Source organism: Hirundo rustica, chromosome 11 (assembly GCF_015227805.2).
Source record: "Hirundo rustica isolate bHirRus1 chromosome 11, bHirRus1.pri.v3, whole genome shotgun sequence".
NCBI classification, from domain to species: domain Eukaryota; kingdom Metazoa; phylum Chordata; class Aves; order Passeriformes; family Hirundinidae; genus Hirundo; species Hirundo rustica.
Window position 1 is genome coordinate 8,685,572 of NC_053460.1, and position 18,867 is coordinate 8,704,438.

Sequence of the window (18,867 nt, forward strand, 5' to 3'; positions counted from 1 at the left end):
CCACAAAATCCTCATGGAGGTGACCAGCTCAGGTTTAGGCAGACAACCTTGACCTGTTGCAATTAAGGCAAGTGAATCCTGCCACGGTTTGCTGAATCAAGGAGGGAGAAAGGGGTTCTTGTGAGTGGATTTGGATTATGAGTAACCACCCTGCTTCTGCTGCAGTTATCTCATGCTTAGATACCTAATTTATGAGCAGGGAACTGACCATCTTCCCCTTGCAAAATTAGGAAGAATTAGTCATATATATTCACATCACATTGGAAAGCAGTGGCAGAAGGCATCACCAACAGCAAGCTGGAAGGAATTACTGAGATCTCTATTAGCATGTTAACATTTATTTAAAATACTGAGTTGGCAAACCTGATGGTCATGAAAATCGCTAATAATGAATATAAATGAGACATGAACAGACACAGAAACTTAATCATTAAAAATAAGCTATTAATGTTGTCCTGATTTTTTTTAACCCTTTCATAAGGTTGATAAAAAAATCACTAACTCTTCAGACAGATCAGTGCTTGGCCAAAAACTTTCGCCTTTAATTTATTATGGAAAGACATCAACAGGTTAAATATATACCTTCACTTTCCATGCTGCCTTCCTCACAAACATCAGAATGGATGGATTCTGATCAAGCAAGGAAATCGAGCTCTTTACTCAGCAGCAAGACGGGGGGAGAAATTTGCCATTTCCCGTTCTAACTCCTGAAACTTTTTACCATTGTCACTTCTTTAATGTGGAGTGATTTGAGTGTCTCTTTTAGATTCAAAGATAGATGGAAGGGAGATTTAAATTTGGATTGCTTGCAGGAGGGCTGTAGCTGGATTGGGAAGCACTTACAACTGCTTGGAAAAAGCAAAACCTTCCTCCTCGGCTCGGCCCACAGCACACTACCTCACTGCTCACCAGTGAAGAGGAAAACGACTTTTTGTTCATCGTGGCACAAAACAACAATGCGAATGCGGTTGAAGGTGGAAGTGGGAGAAGGGATTGATTATCCTGAGGGAATAAATATCACTGATACAGCCCCATTGCACTGTTAAGTGGTGTGGAAGGACAGGAAAATAATTTCAAAGGAACTGAAGCTCTATAAACACTTCTCTCAGCCTGGCAAGAGAACAGATGAGTGGTGCACCTGTCAGCAGGGATGTTTTTATGGTACCTCAGCTCAGATTTTATAGGTATTCATAAATGAACGTCAACGTGCTTCTTGACCAGTGTCACTGTCTATAACAGTCCAGTGTCATTAACACACATGAGGGATTTTTAAGGACTTAGGGCTACTTTGCACATATAAACCAGGTCATTATGTCTGGGTTTTGGTGCTTGCAGGATTCCTCTGCACTCCTTCAAACACACAGCCCTCTCAGTGCTTCACACACGAACAGCTGTATTTGGAAAGCAGGACGCCTTCCAAGGTGGAAGCTGGGTTTAAAGGCAGCTCTATAATATGGAGTTTCCAAAAGCCCTCTCAGGGCTGCCAACAACAACTCATGGATCCAGAATCCCACCTGAGAGAGCCAGAGGCTGTGCTGTCTGCAGAGCAGGAGGACACAGCGCCGCTGAAGAGGATGAGACCCTTTCAGATTCATGTGCTCTGTTAATGGGACTTTTATCCCCCTCATTCTGAGCCTGTGAAATGTGAGGTGCAGGAAGGAGCACTCACCCGTTTGGTGTAGTCCATGGCCTTCAGGATGGAGAGGTTCAGCATCTCCAGGGAGGCCAAAACATCTTCATAGTCTCCCATATGGTCAGCAAAATAATCTGGGAAAACCAAGATAAACGTTTTGGGAGCGTGTCAATGTAACTTGAGGCTACTCGGCACAGCAAGATCTATTATTTGTGGTAACATAAACCTGAGGGGATGGTCCCAGGGGTTTTTTTATACTCTGTATCCTCAGCCAAAGTCACAATTGGTCCTGCAGGGATGGGAAGTGGTGTGATTCCCAGGAAGTCTGGGATCATTGCAAAAAGGAGATCTAAGACCCAATAGCTCCCACTGAAAATAACTCATCAGGTTCTTTATTTCTGTGACTACTTTTGCATTTGATTGTATATGGTCTCTCTCCCTCCTACTGCTGGCATGGAGGAAAAGGTCTCAAAAGAAATCCTCTTTCCATTCCCTTGACATTCTTTGCCACTCAGAACATCCAAATACCTTCCAATTCACCCTAATTTATACGAGCTGAGGCCAGCCTCACATCTTTCCCTATATTCCTATCACATTTACACCTCAGCCCACAACCACAGGTCGAACAACCTTTTGAGAGTAAAATAGACCTTGGAAGGAAGAGAACAGGGCTGCAAGCTGGGCCCAAAATCATGTGTTCTCCTCAGAGAGGGAGCCACAATCTCCCTGTGCTGTCCTTGTCCTTTCCCTGTTTCTGGTGATTGACAGAGTACAACAAAAAGCTGTTCTTTAAAAGCCACCGGTGCTGTTCCTCGGCAGTAGGACAGGGAGCTTCACACGGAGGTGACATCTCTGTGGAGTGCAGCAAGACATAAACTTCAGGAAACAACCCCACTAATTAGGTCTTCTTGGCTTAATTAGAAGTGCCTATAGCTATTTACAGCCTGAGAACATATCCGAAGGGAAGACGATTTTGGCAGAAACCGGAATGTCACAGCATGACTGACAGCAGCTGTTCCACGGTAAGTGAACAGCTTACTCTCATGGCAGTGTGTTTGTTTGTTCCTTCCCTTCCTACTCAGGAGAGAAAAATTCAGCAGATCTGATAGGTCGAGACTTTTTCTAAGTTCTGAAGTAAAAAGCTGGAGCCATCCATTTCAGGAGAAATGAGGTGTTGTGGGCACAGCCCAGCCCTTGAGACTGACTGAGGAGCACATGGGAGGAGAACAGAGCTGGCTTTGACAAAGCATTCCGCTCTGCTGGCTTAGTGTTACTTATTCACGTGAAGCTGCAGGGCTCAAGAAATAACTTTTAAGATGCTCTCAACATTTTGTAAGGCACAACCCATTTCAAGAGAGACACCACAGCTCCCATTTAGACAAACGGAGGGTTTATGTTTAATACTTAGAAGGGAAGCAAGCAAATAAATCACAGGCAAGGGCAGCTACTCAGCAGATAACAGGTCTAGGCAGGAACTCGTGCTGATGGATCCTTTCTCTGGCTTCCCCTAGCTTTCCCCAGGAGGTGATGGGTTTATCTCCCTTCCCTCCTGGCAGCTTCACCCCTGGGAGAGGCAGCGAGATGGGATCACCCTGGGTGACAGCCGTGTAATTTCCTGATTTTATCAGTGATGGAGAAAGCTGTGTGGGGTCAAACAATGCCGTTGTTACCCCTGGGTTTCCTGCAGAGTTGATGGTACAAGCTGTGGGGGTTTGATCTCTTGGGTCAGCTGGCAAGGAGACCCGATGCAGTAAGAGTGGAGGGATGGGAGCAAACCCAACGTAGCCTCAGCAAACCAAAAGGATTTTATGGGAGTCGTTGTTTCCTGCATACCAAAGCAAGGACAAGCAGGGATAACCAGTGGAAAGGGGAAATCTTGCTGCTTTTGCTGCTGGCTTGGCTGCTCCAAGTGGTGTGGGCAGGGATTGAGTACAGCAGGAGAGACACCCTGGACAATCCTGGTGCAGGCACACCCATGGACAAAGAAGCCTTTAAGGCTTTGGGAAGAAGCAGTAACTGCCTGGTGCTGGGAGTGGCAAAGTGATGAAGGTAAATTGTGAAGATCTGCTGAGGTGGCTTCGGGTGTTCTTCTGCATCCTGGCACAGGAGCGGAGGAGAAGAGATGGATGAGCTCTCTGCAAGGCCACACACCTCTCTTCCCATCTCCTCCCAAGAAGCTGGGCTGCAGGAAACGTTTCCCAATATCAAGCATGCACAGAAAAATACATCTGAGAGAGCAGTTTGAGTCACCTCCTACTGAAGCAAAGCCCTTCAGAAATCCCAGCAGGAAACATTCCCTTTCTGGTCAAGGTGTGGGACAAAATATTATCACAGATTTTCTGTTCAGCCTTTAATTTTGGCAAGCTGTGGGAGGTACAGCAGAGACAGTGCACCCCTCAGGCAGCCTGCTGGGAAACACGAAGGCTGGCCTGGGGAGAAACATGTTACAGGTATTGCAGAGGGACACAGGTTTATTGAACTTCAGAGTGAAGTTGGAAGCCATGACATCTCCAGAAATTAAACTCCAGTTGTTATTGAACAGGGTCCATGTGCTTCGCTTAGCTCTGACCCCATTTGTGTTGCAAGAAAATGAAAAAGTTCTGCCAATTTTCCTGTGGAATAAGGAGCAGAGCAGCAGCAGGGCTGAGATCCCCCAGCTCCACAGCTGCCACAATCTGTCCTGGGTTTCATGCAACCTTCGAAGGCCCTCATGCACACAATGGTTGCTTTTGCCCAAAAGGAGGGACTGCACTCACCACACAGCTCCTTGGTGTCCACATTGCTGGAAGAGGGGGAGAACGAGGCAGGGGAGGAAGCAGGAAAAAAAAAAGAGAGAAAGAAAAACAACTTTAATGTAAAGGACAGATGAAGGCTACAGTCAGAATTCCAGCAGACTTAACTCCAGATGCCCTCCTGCAACATCACCCACCCCCTCAGCATCCCCCAGCCACCAGCAGGGACAGCCTGTGGAGAAGAGAAGAGCTGGTGCACTCAGGGCATCCTCGGCATCTGTGCAGCTGGAACAGGTCCACAGGTTATTTTGGATATTCCCCCAGTGGGAAATAGGTAATTGTACATCCCCCCCTGAGGGGGGACTTTTGCCCAGCACACCTGGCACATCAACCCCTCTGACTTCCTTCAAACATCCAGCCTGGCAACACCCTGGTGAGACACTCGATATGGCACGGGAATCTGTTTGTTCCCATTTACTCAGAATAAAAATTTGCAAAATATACTTTTCTCGATGGACCAATTCTCCTAATTCTGCCCTTATGAAGCAGCTCTTGCCCAGGACTCCCTCCAGACAAAATTGCACAATTACTTCTTAAGCCGTGAACATTTAGTTTACGTAACAGCATCTCAACAGACAACCTGCTTGGGAAATAAAGACTGCTGCTAATCTCTTTGTGCCTCCTATTCCCACACAATCATTAGTGCCATTCAAGGACTGGAACGATCCCTTAATAGAATTATATTTTATCCATCCATTTATATCCCGGAAAGTTATTTCTTTAACTAAACTCATCCCCGCTCTCTCTAACCTGCCGGCGTAAGCGGATCAGAGCTGTCACTGCCAGCACCCTCCTCAGCCCTGCCTTGGTGCCCAGATCCCGGCACACACAAATGCCTGAGCTGACAGAGGTGAGCCACCCGCCCTGGAACAAGCAGGTGCTGCTGACTCGCAGCCCCTTTCGGGTACGTGGTGCCTGCCAAGGTGGAAAGGAGTCACCTCCTGTCCGGGAGCCCTGGTGGTGCAGGACACAGCTGCCGTGCCCGGCGCAGGCTGCAGCCAGCGGGGCGGGCAGCACGCGCCCCTCTCTGCAAAGTGAGCTTCTGCACTACTTCAGCTTCCTTCTCTTGGACTCTCATCTTCCTCAAACCCTGGAATTATTCCCTGAATCCTACAGCCCCCCTCGGGGATGCTGTGGGCTCAGCTTCCCTGGTGTTCTCATGGCCAAATCCACTGAATACACAGAGACAAAGCGCTGTGCAACAGAGCCACCCCTGGGGCCAGGAGCTCTGGCCACGCACAGAACTCTGATGAGTGATTTCCAACACAGAGCTTCAGCCCTGCAGCAGCAGAGGAATTCCGTGAGACCCCAGCAGATGCATTTCCAACGCTGGCACAACCCCGTGCCAGCCCCAGGACCGTGGCTGGATGTTCACCACACTCCCTCCTGCACACAGCCTGTGAAGTCAAATGCTGCTTCCAGGCACGTGCATAAGAGTGGTTCTGACATCAGCATCACCCACGAAGTGTTTCAATAATATTTTTCAGAAGACAGCTATTATTTATAAACAGCTACTGATGTGGTTATGGGTTTGCAGCTAGGGCATGCTACTGAGAAAAAATAAATAAATAAATAAATAAATTACTCTATTCCATGTGATTCTGCATTGTAATAATTGATCTGCTGCTGCCAAAATTGGTCTTTTATTTCCTCACATCTCGCTGTTGTATGATTTAACTTAATTGTGCTTGAACGTTAACTCGGCTGAGAAGTTGCTTTTAATTTTAAGCCATCTTGCCTTCAGAATAAGCCTAATGAAAGAAATTACTGAAGTCACAAGCTGACTTAATAAAAGAATATGATAATGTTCAGATGAAAAACTGTAAGGAGAAATCAATGGGTACTTGAGCAGGCTGTTTCCATCCCCCAGGAGTTTGCCTGCTGGGAACATTGCTGACACAGAGCCACGTCCCCACCACTCTTACAGGGGGGTTTCTGGCCCACCTTGGGAGCTGCACAGCAGCAGCCATGGGCAATACCCACCTACAAAACGATTTACAAGCTGATCTGGTGGTTTAATACTTTAGTAACTAAGCCCCACCGTGGGTTATGCCAGTAAGGATTTTTATTATGCAGATATTCAAGATCTGGGGTTCAGGTCTTGTGAAATGGAAGGTGGCAGCTCCTGACTAGCTCCCTTGTCATCCCTGACCCTTCATCCCAGAGCTTCCATTCAGAGGAGATCTTGGAGCAATCACATATCACAAATCCTTTCAGCAGGAAAACATTTAGGTGAGCATTCCTTACCAATTTTTTTTCAGATGCCAAACTTTTAACACTCCTGTACACAGCAATAAGCTAAAAAGAAAAATCGTGACAAGATGTTCTCATGTTTTCAGGAAAAAAAATCAAAAACCCTTTCAAGTACCAGAACACTTGGCTGTGAATTAATTTTCAATTTTTATTACATTATTAATATGACTAATTCAAAAGCTTATTGAAGCCATAACCCAACTAATTAAGCAGAATATAATGAATTTTAAGTAGAAATGAAGGAATAATTAAAGATTTCTGTGTCATACAATTTTTTTCTGCATAGTAGAGACCACATCTATCTCATCTTGTTCCAAAACAAAAGTCTTTCTCTCAAAGGGGAAAAAAAAAAAAAAATCAAGAAAATCCAAGTTTTTTTGAAAATCCAGGCCTTTTCTCTGTTTTCCAGCCAATGAGGCTGTAGCATGGAGCAGCACAACCCTACATCCCCAGTCTTGCTGGGGATGTGCACCCTTGGAGGTTACTTTCCAAGGCAAAGATAAACTTTGGAGATCCTCCATTCGCCATTTGGGACCTAACTGGTCCAACAGAAGTAGGAAGCAAACACAAGAGCTCAGATTCCATCCCAGATCACCTTCTGAAAAGGCAGAGCCCAGGCCATGAACTACTTTGGCCACAAAAAAGGACAACTGTTTATTGTTCACCACTCCCCCCCGGTTAAAGACACGGGGATCATCTGACCAGAAAAACTATTGACAACAGGGAAATTGTTTTCTCTCCTGGTTCACATCCAACTATTTCAAAGAAAAAGAAAAGACCTCTAAGCGTGACAATCCTTCTGCATATGTGGGAGTTTGAAGAGCAATGACCATGCTGTGAGAGCATCCCCTCAGTGGGCTTAATTAAGTGAACTTGCCCAGAGAGTAATTACTGATGCATGACTGGTACGAGCAAGAGGCTGCCCAGAGTAATGGCTGTGCCTCCTGCACACTCCAGAAAGAATTACATTTCTCCCCACAAAACCCCACCCAGCGTTAAATGGTGGTTTGATGAGCGCCTGAGCTAATGAGCACCCCTGGGAAGTGACATCTCTCTCTCGCCGTGTCCCTGATTGCAGATTGTCCATGGCTTTTATCAGAGCTGTCCTGCACTGACTCTGCTGCTTTTCCATCGGTTTATCAGCCTTTTTTTTTTTTTTTGATTCTGTAAATGCCTTTCTTGAAACATGCTGCCATCTCTGAGGCTTTGTCCCAGGAGGAAGGCACCATCAGACTGAAGACCTGTTGCATCAGAGTGTCCAACCCCAGCAGCCAGACCTCTGGGTGGGTGATGGCACCGTGAAACAACCAGGTCTTGGGTCAGAGCCTCCATCTCACTGATCCACATCCGCCTAACATTTCGTTGAAGCAAATCAATGTTTTCCACCAGGAAAAAAAAAATCTGGAATTTCCCCATGATGATTATTTGCATTAGCTCTTAATAAGCAAACCCAGTGGAGCACAGCACAGGAGAGGGTTACCCAAAGAACATCCCAGGAGGTCTCAGCATGGCAAAGTCAGGGATGTCCTGGTCCAGTGCTGCTGCTGACCTGCAGAGGTTCCTTCCAACACAGTCAGGAATCTGCAATCCAGCCTCTCTCCCTCTCTTTCCCAGCATCTCCCTGCCTCCCTAAGGTGGGGCTGACAACCTCTGTCTTGCTGTCATTTACATATTTTTCCAGACTTTGGCTAAAGAGGGGAGAGGAAAAGTTATCTCAGAATGAAAAAGATAATGTGGAGGAGCAGAGCATGAAATTCCTTTCCTGGGTTTCAACTTAGCCAAAGGAAAGGTGTCCCAGGCACTCCCAAGGGGCAGTACAATCCAAAACATAATGGGAATTCAGAAGTTGCAAATACATCAAAGTCTCATCTTCACGTTTCTCATGCAAATATCTGCCTGGATGTGCTGCTCAGATGCTGCTCAGTGCCCTATCAGCTTCAGCTGAGGATAATCACCCCTTTCCTTGGGCAGATGAAAGGTTTGCATCAGCAGCCACACGGCTTAGTCACTTCTCCAGCACAGAAAATGGAGGTTTTTTTCCTGAAATCACGTTCTACTTTTATTTCCATCTTTTATTCACAGCTCTGGGTTTGCTACAAGGCTTCAAACGAGCACGGAAACAAATTATCCTCTAGCATTAGCCACCTGCAGAACTCATTTTCATTTAGGAAAGACTAAAAAACAACAAGTGCAGCTGGAAAGTATTATTATATCTGATGATAAGGCTTCCAGGCCCATCAGCAACGGCGCTGTGTTATCTCAGCACCTCAGACGTGGCAAATATGCATCCAGATGCCTACTAAGGGGTCACAGATGGTCACTTCTGATCATTAGCTCTGAACTCAATGAAACATTTTTTACACAAACCCCAGAGTGAGAGAAATTATTCCAGGCAGAGCAAGAGAAATGCTGAATACTGGATGCCAGTCAGGAGCTGAATAATTCTAAGGAATTAAACAACTTTCAAGCCCATCATTGTATCTTCTGGTGAATCCTGGTAAATCCTACCCAAGACCTGTCTATGTCCCTCCCCTTTACCCACCTGTTTGCTTAAGGAAAAAACCTAAACCACTCTTGTGGTATTACTTAAAAAAGAACTTCCAAAATCTGGCGTGCCACATGCAAAGGAACAGCAGAAATCATATGCCAAGGCTGTCCACAACCAGAAGGGCATCCAGCCATCTGCAGCTTCAAATGACACAGGCAGAGAAGGATTCAGAGCATATATCAGTTTGGGCTTTCATTTCTTTAGCTGTGGCAAGCTGGCAATTAGGGCTCTGGTGGTAAATCACCTTTACTTTAAGGGATGGTCTTTACCCTCTGCCGAATGTCCCTGTTTCTTTCAGGATATAAATTTGTGGTGTGCTTCACAGGAATAATTCCAAGGTGCAGGCACAACTGCCCTGCTTCCTGTTCAGTACAACAACAGAGAGAGTGAGCAGTGAGCCTGAAATAACCCAGCAGGTATCTGCTTTTTCCAGTGGGACAGAAAGTACCACACATGGAGAGTGAGGAGGCAGGAGCTGGCACAGGGTTCATCATTCCCCCCAGACAGAGGTTTCAACCAAAATCTGTATTATATGAAAGAGGAAAAGTTTTGCAGAGTGCATATGGATCACCTCCTAACTGGGACACGTCCAGCACTGAAGCACAATGATTTAGATTAAAACACCTGTGGAGAACAGCTCCCATGGGGGCTCCTGAAGGGGAGAAAAAAGCTGCCTTCTCCAAAACAAAACTAATAACTTCATCCTTCTCTTGGCATGTGCTCCATCACTGAGCACCTGGTGAGCACAGTAAGGGCCTCTGAAAGCCCAGCAACAAAACAAGTTTTTCTCCAAAGCCATGGTAACATAGAGGAAAAAAAAAAAAAAAAAAAAAAAAAGGGACAAAGGATTGCCCAGAAATAGAGAGGAGCCAAGGGACGATTCTGTATGAAGTTTTCACATATTAATTTTGTACTACAGTCTCATCACTTGTGGTGCAGGATTGGGGTTTATAACACATTCTGTGTACTTTGAGAGATGGTCTCTCTCTTTCCTCCCACTCGCCCCTGCTATCAACAGGACTTTCACTCTCCGGTTGGAAGGCTGAAGTCTAGTGTCCCCCAAGGATGTTCTGCTCTCCTAAACCTGGGGTTTGGCCTCTTCCTGCCCCTGGCACATCTTTCCTTGGGATTTAGGCAGATGATGACCAAGACTGGGGCAGTTTTTCTTCTTTCCACACCCTGTGACAGGGGTGGCTCTCTGCTCAGCAAGATGGAAGGTGAGCAGCACTGCGGCTGCACAGCACCCCTGCATTCAGGCCCACTGGATAGTCATGTTTCAGTATTTAATATACTTTAATAGCAATATTTTCACATGATTTTCTCTGCAGCTCCTTGCCTTTTTAAGCCATCTGAGTTCTCATTAGCTCAGATGCTGCCCAGATCCAGTTTCCAAACCACACACCCACGTTCACTGGAAATGCTGGTGCCCAAAGCTGTGAGCTCCTCACCTTGTGCTTTCCTCTGGAGCACCAGGGCAGCAGAGTCCTCATTAAAAAACAGTAATCTGGAAAACACTGATTTTTCAAGGTAAACTGAACTGACCTTCTATACAAACAAGCACAGTAAATCTGGTGGGCTCAGGATAAAACACACTCCTTCATTCTGCCTCAAGGCTGCTCCCTCTCTGCACGACAGGACCCTGTGGAGCTGCTGCAGCCACACTGGGAGCCCACAGTGGACTTGCTCTGCCCATAGAAGCACAGAGAAACCAGGAGGTCTCAGTTCCCTTCAGGATGGGCTCCCCCTCCCAAGCCAGACAAAAAGCATCTCAGAGAGCCACCTCTGTGGTTTCAGCACCACCAAAGATGCTCTTTAGGTGACCTTCTGTTATGATGGGGAAGATCAGCAGAAGACCTTTACTACCTTCTCCTCCTTGATGTGGAAGCCCCCTGGCAGACCCCTGAGTGTGTCTGGTGGCTCTCCCAGGGACAGTCACAGCCCCAGCAAAGTGCCTACAGCCACTGCCCAGCCCAGCCTGCAGGGTTTACAGGCAGAGCTGCCCACTGGCATCCTTCCCACCACGCCAGAGCCTGAGCTTAGCTCAGAACAGCTTTCATACACCCACGGCAAGATGTGTTACAAATCCTATTCCAGATCTGATGGCAAAGCAAAAGGAGAGAGGGGAAAAATAAGGGTGGCTACCACTGAACACTGACCCCTAATTGGTACATCATGAGGCTCAACACCCCCAGATGGGTGGCACTCATCCAAAAATGCCTGAACTTGCTCCAAAAAGCCTGTGACACTGCAGTGCAGATGCCCTGCAAAAAGGCAGTTGCCATAGCACTCCACAGGAGCAGTAATTAGGGATGTGATGGGAAGATGTCTTTCTCCAGTCACTGACCTGCAATACAGTTGTATTTATCTTGTAGCAGTAATAAACATTATAAAAATGACACGAGGAGGCTATTGAACATTGAACTGGCTAAACACAATCCCTAAAGTCCCAAACCATCCAAGTGCAAACATGGATGCAGGAGCTGAAGGGCTCTGCCCACTGTGACCCTGTTAGCTCAGCTGGTCTGAGCAAGGTGCTGCAAACACCGAGCTTGAGTCTGATCCCCATAGGGAACATTCACACAGGAGCTGGACCCAGTGATCCTTGTGGAATCCTTCCAGTGCAGAATATCCTGCGAAATCTCAGGTGCTGGTCTTCTTTTGGGTTCATCCCCACCTCTCCTGGCAGAGGCCCTTACCTCCACCACGGTTTTACACTCATCACAGTCTTCATGGAAAGGGTTTTGGTGTGGGTCTTCCTGGCTTTGAAAAATGGGGAAAGTCTCCTGCAGTGGCAGCTCATGCTCTCTCAGAGGCTCCCAGGGGTGACCCTGCTGGCCCCCATGGAACAAGGGCCATGTCCCTGCTCCCCTCCCCATGGGCAGGGCGCAGGTTGTGCAGGGGTGTGAGGAACAGAGAGCACCAGGTCCCTGCACACTCTGGGCTGGGTTTGCCTGGGTGTGCTTACAGGAACACTCTGCTTTTGCTTGTGCAGCTGATACAACCAGCATGGGCACTTCGTCAGGGGGAGGGGGGAGGATTAAACACTGCTTTTTGCAGCACAACTAATTTCATTTCCTTTCAGGGACTCAGTATTTACCATGAAGATGAAGACCATCACAACATGATTTGCTAGCTTCTCATTTTCAAAGGCTGCTGCTCTATTTCAAGGCTGGTTCAGCTCCTCACTCCATTGGCATACTGATGCATCCTGCAGCTACAGACACTTGTGAAACACTGGTTATAGCTAAGCCAAGCTCCCATGTAACCCAATTCCCTCTGTACAGCCATAAGTAAGAGTCAGAAATAACACAGTGAAGACCCCAGCTGCCTCTGGACCATCCTCAGAAAGTCCCAAGCTTCAAATCATCTCCGACACAGACCAGATGCTTTCTTTCATCAGTAGTTCCAAGACAACCAAAACAACATTTTCTCTGTGCTGAAGTGTTTGACAGAACAAAACACCCAGCTCTAATTATCAAGGGCAGCAGGAAAAGTGACTGAATGTGGATAAAAATGAAACAGTGGTCTGGATGCTGTTGAAAAACGTGCTCAAAGCTCTCAGTGGTTAAAAGAGAAATAAATATCACTTTAAAAAAAAGCAGGAGCAGTAAACTGGCACCTGTGAAGTACCAGACATTTGCTAGTTCATTCATCAGCAGCTGCAGTGTGGCACTGCAGGCTCCTGCTTTGCCACACAGCTCCAGAGCTGGAGTTTGGGTACTGCAATGAACCAGGCTCAGCATCCCTGAGGCTCTGCCCTTCCTGCCCTATGGCTTCTGGAAAAGAACATCCAAAATGCAGCATAGAGGGGCAAAAACAAAGGGCTGATCATGAACCCAAACCCCCAGACTCTGGGGAGTGCAGGAGAAGCCCAAGGCAGAGCAGCCCCACCGTTGCCCTCCACAAAGCCCCAAATCTCACTGCCCATGGCTGGGGCACCGCAGCCTTCTGCAGCTCCATTGTGGGCAAGGGGAGGGCTTTTCCCCCTTCCATATCCAGTCAGGGCCACCCAGGATCTGTATGCTAAGAGCAAAGATTGATGGAGCTGTTCCTGCCCAAGGAAGCGAATTTTGGTTGATTAAGACAATGTCCTCTTGGATCATTCCTCGTACCTCATAAAACCATTTCATGGTTTGTTTCACAGTTGGCCAGAACTTTTAACCGTTCACTCACAAAAGAAGAATTTCTTGAAAAGTTCTCAAAAACTCTGAACAAGATGATAACACAAAAAAAAACTCCTGCTAAAAAATATAAAATACGTTATCAAAAATATATCAATGCAGCACACTAATTTGCTAAGTTTAATCAACAGTTTCTAAGCATAGCCATCACCTTAAGTAAAACAGACATTTAGTGCAGTATGAAACATTTTGAAGTCTCTGCATGTGCCAAATTCCTAATAAATTACATCAACACCCTCCTTTTTTTTTTTTTGGGGGGGGGGGTGTGGTGTGATTGATGGATTACTTTTTCTTGAAAAATATCACTGCCCACAAGTGCATCACAGAAAAGAAAAGACAAGTTTAATTACAGCCTACAAGTAACTTAGCTGCTAGGAGGGATGGCATTTCCAAATTTGTTAAATTGATGATTACTGTATTGATTATATTCATCACCTTCCAGTGCCAGGTAAAACTGGGACCGTAGTCCTTGGAAGGATGAGCTGGACGTGCCACGGTCAGCACAGAGGCAGCACTAACAACTCCTTTGCTCTCAGGGTCCCCACCCGCTCCACTTTCAAAGCACACCATGATTTTCTGTGGTATTATCATCACGTCGCATTGAGGTGGCTGATTATTTAATTTTGACACCCTGGTGCCATGCAGCGCCTTCAGCCCGCATCCTGCAGCACAGGCTGCCTGTGAGCCCAGCTCCTCACCTCCCGTGTGCGCTCCGGGGGCACTAAACACAGCACGCCCGTATTGCTGTCGGGCTTGTTGGAAGCGATCATCCTGGAGGCAGACTTTTAAATGCCAGCTGTTTGCGGTACCCCTGGGCTGCCGTGAATGTAAACTCTTTTACAGGCGTACTTGCGCTCACTATTTTGGTCTCGTGCAACATAGATTCCCTACTTGCAGAAAAACGTGAAACAAGTAACGGGAAGGGAAAAACAGGGTTTCAGCCCGCGATGATCGTTCACAGAACCATGAGGCGGCCCTCCCGTTGCGGCGGGCTCAGCGAAGCGCTTTAAACCCCAGAGAAGGGGAAGCCGTGCTGAGGGGCTCGGGCCCTTCCAGCCTGGGCAGCCCCGGGAGCCCGGCACAAGGCCGGGGAGCTCGGCTGCCGCAGCCCGGCGCTCCCGGGGCCCGCAGTGCTCCTGCCGAGCCCCCCGGGCCGTGCCCGTGCCCTCTGCCACAGCGGGGATCTCAGCGGGGCCGGGGGCTCGGGGACCCCGCCCGGGGACACTGGCGGTGCCGGGGCTGCGAGCCGGCCCCAGCGCGGCGGCACGGACGAGAGCGGCCCGTGGGTGCCGCGCTGAGCCGGAGGCGGGGGGGCTCCGAGGGCTCCTGACACGGGCTGGAGATGTGTCTCTGCCTATCTCAGGGACGGCAGTTGTCGGGGGCTCCTTTTTAGGAGTTTAAATTCTCCGGCATTCAGGTGGTTTTAGAGTTTTGGCCCTCTGCAAAGCTCTGTGCCAAACATAGGAAAAGACGGAGTCTTCAAGGTTACATGCTTCGTTTATTAGTTCTTATCTTACAATTTTCTTAGTGTCTAAAAGATGTTTGCCGCGGCTCGGACATCTGGTGACTCCTCCTGTCTCTGGGCTGTCCTTATCTTTTATACTAATTGCTACGCATTCTTTATTTACTATTTATTACTAATGTCTATCACTATTACTAAAAAGGTCATCTTTACTCTGACCCAATCCTCACTAACTACTTTGTGCCAACGTCACTGCAGAAATGGAGTGAGGGAACAAGAAGGAAGAAGAAAGAGACAATGCGTTAAATTCTCCATCTTGCCCCATTCACTTCAATGCCAAAAATCCTAAACCCACTGTTTTTTCACCCTGTGAAATACTAAACTACTATTTTTACACTCTTGTAGCCTGCAATGCTTCCTGCAGTGCAAGAAGCCTCTCCCATAGACTGAAATCAAATCCAGTGTCTCTCTGAGCTCTGGGCTGGGGTCCCAGACCCCCCTGCCCAGGTCCCTGACCCTCCAGGGCAGCCAAAGGAATGCCCTGGACTCCAACAGAGATGGCTCCGCGCTGCAGCCTGCAGTGACCCAGAAGAGCATTTCCACAGGCCGGGTGCTGCTGTCCTGCTCCTCCCGGGCGAGGAAGCCGAGGGATGCTGCGATTTTCCACCTTCACGGGGGAGAGAAAGCGGCGCAAACACCTCTGGCTCGCAGCAAAGATACACTTCGCTGGTTTGGCACACACTTCCCTCCACTTGTTGGCCCTCTCCTTTACATCAAAAGAAGTCATCTGTCCACGTTTTTAAGCTCTCTTTATTTTATTTTATTTATTTATTTTGGCTCAGTTTTGAAGGCAAACCACTAAAACAAATGAACACTCTTTCTGGAGGGAGGAGATCTCTTACGTCTTTATGCACAAACTGTCATCGGTATGAAACAGTCAGAAATGTCCTTTTTTGATGAGCAAATATTTAACATGTTGCCTATTTCCACTTGATATGGAAGCCTGGGCTAATCCAATTTCTATTTGTAATCTCTGTAATATTGAACTTCAAGAGACAGAGGGATTGTTCAGAGCTCAGCTGAATGAGTTGCTAATTGCCAGAAGGAAATAACAAGATATTGAGAGCATGAGGTAAAATTAAATCAGCCTTCTCCTCCTTTTAGATATTGCAGGTATCTTGTTTATTACCAAAGCTGTATGTAGGAGAGGAGTAATTTAGAGCAGCAAATGTGCAGCTTTGGATATGTAACACACAACTGGCAGGGAACAAGTAAAAGGATAGTAAAGCAAGAAATCCCTGGACCCTGTTGCTGTATTTTTCCCAATATCTTTGTTTCTCATGAATGCTTTTCTTCTGCCATTGAAAAATTATCTAAAAACCTCCTCTCAAACCAAGTCCCAAGGTAGACACCTTGCTCTGCCCACCAAATAGCAGCTGCACGTCTGCTGCTTGATGCTGGTGCCCTAAGAACATTTACCCAAAAAAACGCCCCTCTATAAATTTGCAAGATTGGAGCTGCAAGCAAAGTTTATAATCTCTTTGAATGCATCAAACACAACTGGCTGGTTAGAATTAAATATCTCAGTCACTTTTATGACTTTAATGCAAGATCTCGGTATCTTTTAATTCCCTAGAATGGAAAACTGGTGATGCAGAGTGCCGTGCACAATACTAAAAATAAGGTGCTGAGCCCCTTTCTCAGCTAGAAAAGTCTCTGATGTGATAATTCTTCACTCGGTTTGCACAGATAAACCCTCTCCAGTCCTCACACTCTGCAGTAAACTCCAGCCTGCTGCTCCCAGAGCCAATCTGCCTCAGCACAAGACAGGCTCTCCCCAGGGACCTGGCAGAGAGCCTGCCTGGGAAAACACCTGGGAAATAGGATTAGAAATAGAAAAATGTTCTCAGATGTTAGTTCAAACAAGATTCTGTGCAGTTTTTCAGCTTTGTGTTTCTTGCAGTGACCTTTCCACAGGGTGATTTGTTTTTAAAGTTCCTTTCCTTTGGAGAGCCCGAGAAGTTCTGTGTCTCTATCAGCACACGGATGCTGAGCACAGGCCTTGGCACCAAGTATTTCTTCACTTAAATAAGAAAAAAGAGCACAGTATAGTTTAAATGACATGTTTAGAGAAAGAATATGCTAGGACTCAAAAACATTTTCCACATAAACAAAATCCACCAAATTCCCATGCTCTTGAGAGCCAGAAATTAGAGCAAGACATGTAATTTTTTGTGCAATTATTTTGTCCCTTTCAGAAGAGACAAGAACTGTCTCTTGAATCAGTTAATCAAAATCTCGGCTGATTAAACCATCCGTAGTTTATTTCCCAGGGAGTTAATTGAGTACATTCCATATTCAGAAATGAAGCTGGTTTCAATGGGCACAGCCATCTCTGTAGTGCAGGCTTCAGACAAACCCAGCACTCCACTGAATCAGGTTTGCAGTGCAAATAGCCAAGATTAGGGAGGGGGAGGAAAAAAAAAACAAACCAAAAACGAAACCAGGAAAAAAGTACTCAATCATAATCATCATTGTTCTTGCTCAAGAAGTAGAAGAACTTTCTGTTCAAATTTGAGAGGACTGGGCTGCAGAAACCCAGAGAAAAGCACAGAGAGCAGGGAACTGCTCCTGTCACAGGGGATTCTGTCAGATGGAGATGTCTCACAGCAGAGGACACCAGACCTGGGGTGGGGAGTGGGAAGGCAAAGCACCTCACAGTAGTGCCTGGAGGGACTCTGGGATCCAAAGCAAACAGTAACAACAGATCATTTCCACCAGAGGAGAGTAAGGACTGGAGCAGGACAGCAGGCTGCTGTCCAGAAGGCACTGAAGGTGTCCAGGTCTGGAGCAGGACTGCGTGCTGGAAGGAGGGTGTTGGGAAACCCATCTTCACCTCTGGATATTGATGCATTCAAAGCAACAGAGAATCAAAATTGATCTGTGGGAAGTATTAGACCCAGCTGACGATGTCAGTAAAAGCAGGGGCAGTCCAAAGCTTCCCCCCTGTCCTCACTGGCACAGTGGGTCCCTCAAAGTGCTGGAGCTGAATGCACTGCTGGAAGCAGCACTGCTGGGTTGGCAGAATCCTCGCAGGTCTGACACACTCTGCTCCGCTGTGGGACTAATTAGTGCAGGCAGAGAAGCTCCTCAGGATCATTACCTGCTTCTGAGGTGGCCCTGCACCTGTCCCCCAGCCCTGGAAATGAGCAGGCTGGTAGCTACCCTGACCATACCCTGCATCTGCAGCCAAAAGTGACCCCAAATTACTGGGATTTATAATACAGCTCCCTGGGGCAGCTGGGCAGCTGAGGGGTCAGAGGAGGAAGGTTCTGTTCTCAAGGTCCTGTTCTCAAGAAGGATGATCTGTTTTCCCCTCCATCCCCTGCACTCACCCCTCTGGACCACACCCTGCCCAGGTCAGTGCCCCCGAGGATGGGAGGTGGCACTGCGGGCTGCAGCTCAGGCTGGAGAACTCAGAGCCTTCAGCTCTCCATTTGTCACAATCCTCTGGCAAAATGACAGTCTGGGGAAGCTGCAAAGGCTTCTGAGAAGCTTCTGTTAATTATCCTACATGCACACTCCAGCCTTTTCTAGTGTTTGCCACTGGAGAGAAGAGCTCATTTAGAGCGGGGAGAGGGGGAGAATAAAGCCATTAAAAGAATAGCTGTAAGCCTAGCGAAGAGATAACAAATGACAGAGCAGCAGAATGCTAATGCCATGTCCTTGTCTCCCTGTGAATGGACCTGTACAGCTCATCTGAGCAGTCCTGCTCCAGTGAGCAGATCTCTCCCCAAAGGATTGTCCTCTGAAGCTATGAAAAATGTACAAGATAGAAGAGGAATTTTTTAAATCCCCTACACTTGTTTGGTGGACAGCCACGTGTGACATCCCTGTGCTTTCCCAAAGGCTGAAAGGTGCTTCTTCCTTCCAAGGGGATGCAGAGTGGGAGTCAGTGCCAGCCCAGGGAGCTGGCAGAAGATGGGAGCTGTGAGTGA

General features: G+C 47.3%; 1 protein-coding gene across 1 annotated transcript in view; it reads right to left on the minus strand.

Moving 5' to 3' along the window:
• Window positions 1–18,867, minus strand: part of NECAB2 (N-terminal EF-hand calcium binding protein 2) — a 74,089-nt gene that overhangs the window by 13,787 nt on the left and 41,435 nt on the right. Inside the window, exons 4-5 of the mRNA XM_040075241.2 lie at window positions 4,390–4,415; window positions 1,670–1,767 (exon numbers count right to left, since the gene is read on the minus strand). Coding sequence (XP_039931175.1) covers window positions 1,670–1,767; window positions 4,390–4,415 — 124 coding nt within the window. The remainder of the gene's footprint in view (window positions 1–1,669; window positions 1,768–4,389; window positions 4,416–18,867) is intronic.